Here is an 11,104-nt window from a genome sequence, read left to right on the forward strand (position 1 = left end):
GCCCCGTCTCCCCAAGGCTGACCCGCGTCACGGGCGGGCGAGCTTCTTTTCCGGGAAGTCCACTCTGCCGTCCGTGCCACGGTGCCGGCGTCCACGGAGCGCACGGAAGCCCCCAGGCCTCCAGCGGGATGGCCACCTGCGGCCGGGCTCGGGAAGCCACGAGGAAACAGCCAGGCGGCGGTCCAGCAAAGCCAGCCCCAGGCCCGGAGCGCGAGCGCCAGAGGCCCCCTCCCCTCCCCTTCCCTCTCCCATCGCGTCCCTCCCGCGAACTAGGCAGCCGCAGCTCGCAGACAAGCAGTTGGGTTATTTTCTGCCAGCACAGCAAACTCCAAACAGGAAGTAAATGCAACGCTTTTCACTGGCCAGCACACGCGGGCTTTCCTGATATGTAACTGTCTCCCTGCACCAAGTGGAAATTAAACTCCAGGCAGCCAGGAAAAAAAAAAGAAAAGAAACTGCCACAGCTACTCCAACCTTCAGCAACCACAACCATGATCGGTCAGCAGCCATCAACCTTGAGGCAAGATCCTTTCCACCAGCAAAAAAATTATGACTCGCTGAAGGTTCATTTTTGAGCAAGTATTTTTAAATTATCGTATATATATATTTAGACATAATGCTACTGCGTACTTTAACTACAGTATAGTATATACATAACTGTCATATGCACTGGGAAACCAAAAATTTCATGTGACTTGCTTTACTGTGATATTCACTTTATTGTGGTGGTCTGGAACCAAACCCACATTAAACTTGAGGTATGCTTGCATGAGGAAGGGATTCAGAGTTACTCATGTGGATATCCATCACCATTTGGGGAAAAGGCTATTTTTTCCCCTCGCTGAATTATCTTGGCAGTCTTGTCAACGATCGATTCACCATAAATGTAAGAGTTTATCTATGAACTCTCAATTCCACTCCATTCCAATAACCTTTTACCAAGTACTTTTCTGTTCAATCGGCTGGAGTGTGTTTCTAGCTTACAATCATGAATGTTGAATGGTATTGGTTTTTTCAAATGTTTGAGAATTATTAGATGTATGCTTATCTCGTTTTCCTGACTATGGATGCAGTTTCTATTTGCCATCGCGGAGCTCTAGAGACTGTGGGAGCTCCTACGAAGGGCTGTCCTACTAGGTGAGACACAACAGCTTTGTCAACTAAGCAGGCAATCAGTCATTCTTTTCTCCTGGGGTTTAGCAGCCGCAGAACGTGCCCTCCGTGGTTAGCCTATGTGCAAACCCTGCTGAAGCCTGCTAACTGGGCAGAAGCACAGGAGAGGATCCCCCAACGCAGTCCCTAGACTGCTGTTGCCTTAGGGACCTGTTCTGATCTCAGTATCCCACCATTTTTGAGGAGGAACCTCAGGAGCGTAGTTCCCTCGGACTCTCTTGGGCCCCTTTCTCACTACTTCCCAGGGAAAAAGGCAGGGCTTACCTAATCAACAAACTTAGAAAAAAAGAACTATGCAAGTGTGCCTCAGTCTCTTTAAAAGGCAGACCTGTAGTTTTGGGAGCTAAAGCATGTCGGGGAGAGCTGTGCAGCAAGCCTATCTCCTCCAAGTCTAAGTTATCCTCTACCTGAGATTGTATCAGTAATGCAGCTGCCATTTTGTTCTGTGTTGGCTTCCCTCCTATGTCCATCTCCAGTTGGTCCCAAACTCCAGTCGGGATGACTCTTGAGCTAAGAGTCTCCCACAAACTGCTCCTGTCTCAGCAACAGTCCTTTCATGTGTTTATGTCCACAGATTTCTCTGGTTTTACCTCCCTGGTTGTCCTCTTTTAGAAATTTCTTCTTTTGCAGTTCTGCTAATGACTTCATTCCTCACATTTGAAAGATGAAATAGATGCATATATCAGTCTTCAACTAGCTACTTAAACATCTATGTCAGCTGGGCTCGGTGGCTCAGTCTGTAATCCCATGCCTTTGGGAGGCTGAGGTGAGTGGATTGCCTGAGCTCGCGGGTTCGAGACCCGCCTGGGCAGGCGATACCTCATCTCTACAATAAATCCAAAAAAAAAATTAGCCGGGCGTGGCACGCCTGCAGTTCCAGTTACTTGGAAGGCTGAGGCAGAGGATTTGCCGAAGTCCAGCAGGTCGAGGCTGAGGTGGCCGGGAGCAGGCACTGCACTCCAGTCTGGGCAACAGAGTGAGTCTCCAACTCAAAGAAAAACAAAACAAACAAACAACAACAACAAAAATCTATGTCTACTGACTCATGCGCTTTCCACTACTCCATACTAACTTCGTCAGAGACCTTAAAAATCTTGGTAGAGTGGAGACACAGACATGGAAGGAAAACTAGATACATAGTAATATACTGTGAGTTACTATGTACAGAAAGGTACCAGACAAAGTGGAAGAACTCACGTCATATTATAAAGAAGGAATCCCTAAAAAGGAAAAGCTTGAGAAAATATGAGAAAGATGGGTAAAATCCACAGCGGGGATGAGCAGTTCTAAAGAGGAATGACGGCGCCAGTGAGAACATGGAAACGGAAAAGTGTAGGCAAGTTCCGCTACGGGGGGCATGCCAGGTGGGCTGAATATATATCAAAAGAACAGTGGGAAATAAAGCTACAAAAAGACCAACGAAGTGCCACAAGCAAGTTCAAGAGACTTGGAGAACCATGAAAGCCTCTCTCACTTTCATTCCAAACACATCTGTAGAACAGGTACTTGGACAACCACAGATGAGTATTTTCCAGGGCAGAGGCCTACACATCCATAGGTGATATTTTATCACAATGCTCTGAAGTGTCCCTTGATCTTCCACTACAATCAGCATGCAAATAATTTAACTTCAAAATCTGAGTTGGGGTTCATTTAACTGTTTTTCATATATATACCTCTGATATGAAAAGAGCCATCATCACTTCTCTCTACCACAAGATGATCAATATGTACAGTTACAGGAGCTGGCTCAAGGGAGACTGTACTACTCCGAGGACTGTCATCCTACAGGAAAGAAAAATAATAATGGCATGTTTAAAATAACCATTTTTAATGAGCAGAACTTCAGCCAATCATATCTTAATAAGTTGGACTATATATATGCTTTAGTTGATACAGTGAGAAAACTGCCTGTTTCTTTGGACATTTTTCAACTTCTAAGAAGAGTCTCTACATCACTCACCATAAACACCAGACAAATCATTTTAATAAATGCTAACAGAGTATATATCATAGAGAAGGCATATTCTTAAGACATGAGTCAGAGTCCAGGTAGGCAAAGGAACAAGAAAACATAAAACTACTTAAAACGTACTTTTAAATTTATCTTTGTGTTAGAAATCTGTATCTTCATTGGCATTACTGTTGCAACAGTTTCATCATCCAAAAAATGCTGAATATTCATAAGAGAAGAAGTAAGAAACTCAGTGCTGAAGTTTTCTATATGGCACTGCAGAAATCCATTTTTTTCTGCAAGCAAAGAATGCATTACAGCACCAGGCCCACTTTCAAACCTCAGAGAAATCTCAGGAGAGGATTTGGAATGAATTACAGCTTTATGATCTGTACCTAAGGAAAATGAACACATAAAAATGATAACTTTGTAGCACTATTCAAAAATATCACCACTATTTGTCATTTTATATATTAAAGCAATAATAGATAAAAGTTTTCATTGGTACCCTTATTTTAAGTGATATGCTACTGTACAGTACACATACAAACACATTCACTCCTAATTTCAATTTTTAAGGCAATTTTCTACAACAATAATGCTGACTTTTCTATATTTTGTTTTTTTGGTAACAGGGAAAACATGTCATAATAACAATTAACTCTGATGTGATACATACCTCAGATACTTAGAGTGTGTTTGAGTTTGTGCCTATCTACACATTTGAATGGCGACTGTGATGAAGAAATAAGAGTCATGACATTTAAATTGATTCTTAAGTCATTTCTCAACAAGCATCAAAAGCCTCATTAAATTGGTTCCTTAAATAATGGAAAAGTAAAAGTAATTGAAGAAGACCTCATCAATATATTTCTATTAGAAGACAAAAATAAAACTGAAATCATAGCAAAGAAAGAATGTGTTTGGGTGTAAAATTACATTATGTTATGCCTGGGCCTTTTTCCAAAAAAAAAAAAAAAATTATAGATGGCTTACAGACATGTAAACATACAGGTTTAAAAATAAATTGCAATTCCAATGAAGCTACCATAGACTAATTTTTAGAAAATAGAAGTTCCTAGTGAAACCACTGAAGTAAATGACTTGTGAACTAACACCTACGAGTAACAACTTGCTTGTTTGTTTTGTTACCTGGCTCCAAAATGATCAGGAGGCAATATGCAAATTGTATCACCTGATAAAAAATAAGTAGCCAAGGAAACAAGGAAGGATGAAAGGAAAGGCTAGGGGGCTGGAAAGCTCAATAACCCCAAATGCACTATTCAAAGTCCTGTCCTGTCCCAAAGATGGGCCAAAAATGGAACTCCTAGCAAAAAAAGAGAAAAATAGGGCGCGTTTTACAATTTATAGAACTCACAAGATAAAAACTAGTTGTTCTGAAAAGGCAAAGCTGTTTCTGTGTCTGAAGTATGGAAGTTATTTAACCCATGGGTCCTCATAAGACCCTCTAATTAAATTCATGATGGAAAGATGCTTTATTTTCTCTCAGCATGGGTGTAAATAGTCTTACAGAGGTCAAAAGTATATGTATTTGTGAAGGGGGGGTTGCACGAAATTAAAGATATGTGTATTTGTATGAACCAAGGATAAGTCTCCTTGGGGAGCTATTACTGCATATTAATATTCAAAATAAAAGATAATATAATACTAGAGTTCACATATAACTCCAAAGAATTCTTTAAATATTTAAAATTCAGATTTTTTTTTCTTTTTACAATAAAAGGTAAAAGAAACTGCCACAAACTGATAATGGTTAGTACTCTTTCCTGTCTCCAGAAAAACAAAGCCAGGCATGGTGGCTCATGCCTATAATCCCAGCACTTTGGGAGGCAAAGGCAAGAGGATTGCTTGAGCCCAGGGGATTAAAGACCAGCCTAAGCAACTTGGTGAGACCTCACCTCTACAACAAATCAAAAAGTCATCTGAGCATGGTGGCATGAGCCTGTGCTCCTAGCTAGTTGGAAGGCTGAGGTGGAAGGATCACCCAAGTCCATGAGATCGATACTGCAGTAACCGAGTGCGTGCCACTGCACTCCGGCCTGGGAACAGAGTGAGACTCCCACTCAAAAGAAAATTAAATAAAGAAAAACAAGTATTAACTTGTTGATTTAACAGTAACAGAAATTTGCAACAAACAATTTGGTATGTTACTTTTTATGCATCTCTATAGCTACTGCCCTTGTCTACAAGACACATAGTACTCATTCTCATTCCAAAGACTTGAGAGTCAGAAATAATTTCAAACAAAATGAGTTTATTGGAGCAGAAATAAAACAAAAATTTATTAGTCCAAGTCACTCCTCCCTACTATCCCTTATGTTATGGAACTATTATGCCATGACTTTCTATTAAAGGAATTCAATTTCTACTCATTATAGAAAAGACAACCAAACAAAAAAATTTTTTTTAAACTCTAGATACTGTTTGTGTCAGAGATAGCAGTACATACAAAATGCAGCCCAAACACAATCTTGCTAGGATAGCTTCTTAATGATTGAAATGTTCAAGCTAAACTATTCATTGCTGGTTTTTTCATTTCCTTTACTCCCTTCTGGCTTCCTTTCTTTCTTCCTGTTTATTTTCAAAAAATCAACTAAGATAGCAGAAAAAGAAAATAAGTGATGAGCACTGAATACGTATCCCATATATATAAGGAATTCCAAAGTAATTTATACAATTAGGGACAAAAATGAAACAAAGTAATAGGGCATAGTATTAAGTGAACTATAAAGAATAGCAACAACAACAACAAAAAATTGTGCAACTGGAAATAACCTAAGAGTGTACAATTTTAAAAATGTTTAGGTTGGGTATAGAATAATGTTTAGATTGTGATACTTTATTTCAAATAATATTTTGTTCTTATTTTTTGTTCACTATGAAACCTTTCCAAATGTGTACTTAGCTTCCTCCATTTCACATGCCACTGAGATTTATACTTGCTAATACAAAATTCTTAGATCCTTTTTTTTTCCAGATGCATGGTAAATTGCAAGTCCTAACACAGAAAAAAGCCAGGAGCCTACTTTTTTTCAATGCTGTTGTCTTGTCGACAAATGTCACATTCCCCTGAAATTCCCAGGATATGAGGTAACAGCATATCATCTGGGATTGTATTTATTTCAACGTATTACAGCTCAGTGGTGTTTTAAAAGATTATTTAAAATGAATACCAGCCGGGCTTGGTGGCTCAGCCTGTAATCCCATGACTTTGGGAGGCCGAGGTGAGTGGATTGCCTGAGGCCGCGGGTTCGAGACCCGCCTGGGCAACTTGGTGAGACCTCATCTCTACAATAAATCAAAAATCAGCCAGGCGTGGTAGTGCGCGACTGTAATTCCGGCTACTCGGAAGGCTGGGGCAGAAGGATTGCCGGAGCCCAGCAGGTCGAGGCTGCGGTGGCCGGGAGCAGCCACTGCACTCCAGTCTGGGCGACGGAGTGAAACTCCAACTCAAAAAAATAAAATAAAATAAAACAAAATAAAATGAATACCATCACTGAAAATTCTTAGTGCAACGATTCTAACAAATTCATTTATTGAAAAGATTGAAAACCATGAGTGACAACGCCACAGAAATTTGAAAAGGGGGTAGTTTAACGTAGCTTCTTCACACACCGCATGTTCTGTTGCTTACATCCCTCTGGATCCAAGAACATGTGTTGATCTTAGAATAAGGGACTACAAAAACAGGATACTTGCTTTTTCCAAATATCAAACATCTTGTTTGTAAGAAAGATAATGGAATAAAGAAACTGACATTTATTCCAATGTTGAACTAGATGTGACCTTATAAGATTACTTTATCACTCTTTACATATTGAAAAGAGCTCAATTTTCTCAGACTTGTTATCTCAAAGAATGAGAAGATGGAAAAAACAAGGGCTGAAACTTATCAACAGCATAAACCACAACAACAAGAACAATTATATATTTTCCTCAGACTGTATTTCTAATACTTAATCAAAATACTTTATGGAAATAAGGTAATCTAAAAGAACGAAGGCTGAGCATGGAGGCTCACACCTATAATCCCAGGACTTTGGCAGGCTGAGACAGGAGGATCACTTAAGACCAGTTTTAGACCAGCCTGGGCAACATAGCGAGCCTCCAACTCTAATAAAAATAAAAAGCAGACATGGTGGTGTGTGCTTGTAGTCCTGGCTACTTGGGAGACTAAGGCAGGAGGATCCCTTGAGCCCAGGGGTTGAAGGCTACTGAACTCCAGCCTAGATGACAGAGCAAGACTTGATCTAAAAATAAATAAATAAAAGAACAAGCCTCTTGCATTACTAATATAATTAATAAATGCAATTTTCCTTGAATTCAATTATAGCCAAGATAGAACTGCCTGTATCTCATATATAAGAGACAAGACAAGTTCAAATCATATTACTTTGTGTGAAAAGTAAGTAAGAATAATAAAGAGCTTACCCACTGGACGATTACCAAGGTAATGCCGAAGACTGATATTGCCTAGCTGGTCTGGGGTCACCTGATTCACTTGAAGACAGATCTCCGTATCTTCCCCTCGGATGTCAATTTCCCCACTGACACCAATAATCTTAAACACCACAACTGACATCTGTTAAGGGTTGCATAAATAATATTAGTATACCACGAAGTTCAAAGCAAAATTTTAGAAATAGCATAGCAAACAATCATTACCTTCTAAAAATACAAGTGCGACCAACCAAACCAAAAATACACTTGCAACCTACAGAACAGGGTTATTATAGTGACAAATTTCAGATTCTTTCTTTTAATTTAGTAAAAAAAAAATTAGGTCACAAACATTAGCTATATGACATTTTCATGCAGAATGATTTCCATGGCCAGGTGTGGTGGCTTGCCCTGTAATCCCAGCACTTTAGAGGCTGAGGTGGGAGGATTGTCTGAGCACAGGGGTTCAAGACCAGCCTGGGAAACTTGGTGAGACCTTGTTTCTACATAAAATAAAAAAATTAGCCCAGTGTGGTGGAGTGCACCAGTAGTTCCAGCTACTTGGAAGCCTGAAGTGGAAGGATCCCCTGAGCCCAGCAGGTTGAGGCTGTGGTGGCCAAGCGTGCCACTGCACTCTAGCCTGGGCAACAGCATAAGATTTCAAATAAATAAATAAATAAATAAATAAATAAATAAATAAATAAATAAATAAATAAGTAAATAAGTAAATAAATAAATAAATAAATAAATAAATAAAAGATTGTCCCTAAACTGGGCCTAATATATTTTTTTAAGCCTTCCTTAAGAATATTCCACTGCATCAAGAGGGTTTTTAACAAACTGGTAGTCTGGGCAACACAGTAAGACCCTGTCTCTACAAAAATAATGTTAAAAAATTAGCTCAGCAGAGTGGCTTATATCTGCAGTCCAAGCTACTCAGGAGGCTGAGGCAGAAGGATCCCCTGAACCCAGGAGTTAAAGGCTACAGGGAGCTATGATCAGGCCACTGCACTCCAACCTGGGCTACAGAATGAGACCCCGTCTCTAAAAATGAAAAAATAAGAAAGCAGTAACATATTTCCTTTGTAGAAAGTCCCTCATAAGGACCAACCATTCTCCTTGCCATCAATCTTTTTCAAAGAGCATTTAAAAGAAATTATAATATATAGGTCAAAAAATAAAAGGCAAGACCAAAAAAAGAAAGACAGAACTCCCTTTCTCAACACGGATGTAACAAATTTAGAGAAGTAAAACGCAGAGAAAAATAAGTGATTGGGAAGGAAGGGTGGAAGCACTATCAAAAATAGAAGAGGCACAGCGAGCCACCCACCATTAAGAATTCATTTTTTACATTAATGCCTTAAAACATGTACATATCAAATATGAAATACAGTTGGTGGCATTTTTCTTCACAGACTCTCTCTGAAATGCTTACTAGGTCATCATGGCTTTCTTGAGCACCCTCTGAATTTGTACTGACGGCATCTGGAGACGTTTCACCATAATTCTGTAGACTTACACCAGTGCTCACACTCTCTGCTGGGCTCTGATAATTTGTAGTGAAGTTCCTTTTATTTCCTGAAATAATACAAAAGTAAACTAATACATTAAAGTTAATTTTACACATGATCTAAAAAATGTATGTCTGATGTAACAAAAGTGGACTTCCTTCAACTCTTTCTTAAGCATAGCAGCTTTTAAAATACAAAGAAAAATTAGATTGTGATTAGTTAGCAAACAATGAAAAATACCGTCCCATAATGTCAGGGATATTACAGTCTTAAGCTTAAACAGCAGAAGAACAACCTTTCAGAGCTGAGCACAGCCTGTATTCCCGCTGCTGCAGTACTAGTGCTCGCACAGACCCTCGGTCTGCTTCCCACCCCTCTAATCCCCCTGTGCCAAGCAGTCCCTGTGTGCCCACTTCATCCTTCTTTCCAGGGTCCTGGAGCAACTCCTAATCACTTTTCACCTGCAGTTGATGCCACTATTATTGTGGTCACTCTCTAGTCTTATCTAGCTGCCTTAATTTCTCAGTGTGCTGCACTTCAATATTTCTCAAACTATCTGTGGTAAAGACAATTTTTTAAAAATTTTGTAACCATCACATATCTATACTTTTGAAAAAATACCATAAAGTAAATTCATAGAAAAATAAGATAAAAAACCCAAAGATATACAAAACACAAGTCTCAACTTATTATTTTTATTATATTTACTATTACATAATCAGCTCCTAACTAGTGCCTGACAATGTAGGAGGTGATGAATAAACTGTCTAGTAATTAAACGGGGGACAATACATGCAAATACAGTTGTGGCATGAAGAGCAAATACAGACATTTCACAGGGGGTTCCTAATGTATCAGGAGCTAAAAAGATACCTCTGATGAAACAGTATTTCAGGTGAAGTGAACAGAAAGAAAAGGAGCGTTCCAGGCATAGGTACAAGACTCTGAGGTGGAAACAAGTGTTTCATAGTAAAGAAGGTGAGCAAAAGACCGACGTGGGCTATGGTCCATCTCGAGAACAAGCATGTGGGCCAGCACAAGAAAGGCAAGCTTGGCCACATCACGTAGAGCACTGACCATCACGTTAAGGGTTTTAAACTGAATAGCCTGAGAGCAAAGACAAGTTATCAGGACTAAGGTGGAAAATAACCAGACAGAATTTGCATTGTTAAGAGTATTCTGCCTATGAAATAAAGACTGAACTGCAAATGGACAAGAGTCGAGGTGGGGAGACGAGTGAGGGGCCAGTGGTGGGCTTGCAGCCCAGGTCTGTGTCTGTGTGTGTCCGTAAATATGTCTATATACTCATAAATATGTACATACACAGGCATGCACACACAGACGTGTCTGTATACACACACACACACACACACACACACACACACACACACACACACACACACACACACACACGAAAATACATAAAGGCCTGGAAGAAGATGCACCAAACGTTGACAGTAGTTACTTCTTCTGCAGTGGGGATGGATCAGGGACAGAATAAGGGGGATGTTAAAGTAACACTTTCAATTTTTTACTCTAGATGTTTCCATATTATTTGGTTTTCTTTTAAAATAAGAGAGTGTTCATGTATTTCTTGTAAAATTAAAACAAAATACCAAGAGTCTATTCCCAATGAAAATTAATGCCTCTGACACACAGAGAATAAGAGTCCAAAGGAACCAGGAATGCATGCTGTTAAAATGTCACACACAAAGTTAATATTTCAAGACTCTAAAAATAGTCTACTGCTGAAATCTATTCTAAGATAGTAATCAGAAATGCAGACTAAAATTTATAAGCAATGACATTAACTACAGCATTTTTATAACTGAAAAATTACAAGCAATCTAAACATCCAACATTAGGAAAATGATTAAAAGGTCATAGTACAGCCGGGCTCGGTGGCTCAGCCTGTAATCCCGTGCCTTTGGGAGGCTGAGGTGAGTGGATTGCCTGAGCCCACGGGTTCGAGACCCACCTGGGCAGGTGAGACCTCATCTCTACA

At 39.6% G+C, this 11,104-nt stretch overlaps 1 protein-coding gene across 1 annotated transcript in view; it reads right to left on the reverse strand.

The window, feature by feature from the left end:
* The window catches only part of UHRF1BP1L (UHRF1 binding protein 1 like), an 83,344-nt gene that overhangs the window by 5,403 nt on the left and 66,837 nt on the right, over positions 1–11,104 (reverse strand). The window contains exons 16-19 of the mRNA XM_008064680.1: positions 9,024–9,166; positions 7,580–7,730; positions 3,269–3,522; positions 2,850–2,958 (exon numbers count right to left, since the gene is read on the reverse strand). Coding sequence (XP_008062871.1) covers positions 2,850–2,958; positions 3,269–3,522; positions 7,580–7,730; positions 9,024–9,166 — 657 coding nt within the window. The remainder of the gene's footprint in view (positions 1–2,849; positions 2,959–3,268; positions 3,523–7,579; positions 7,731–9,023; positions 9,167–11,104) is intronic.

The sequence above is a fragment of the Carlito syrichta genome, unplaced genomic scaffold, assembly GCF_000164805.1.
Source record: "Carlito syrichta isolate Samal-C Ts95f unplaced genomic scaffold, Tarsius_syrichta-2.0.1 Scaffold307930, whole genome shotgun sequence".
NCBI lineage: Eukaryota > Metazoa > Chordata > Mammalia > Primates > Tarsiidae > Carlito > Carlito syrichta.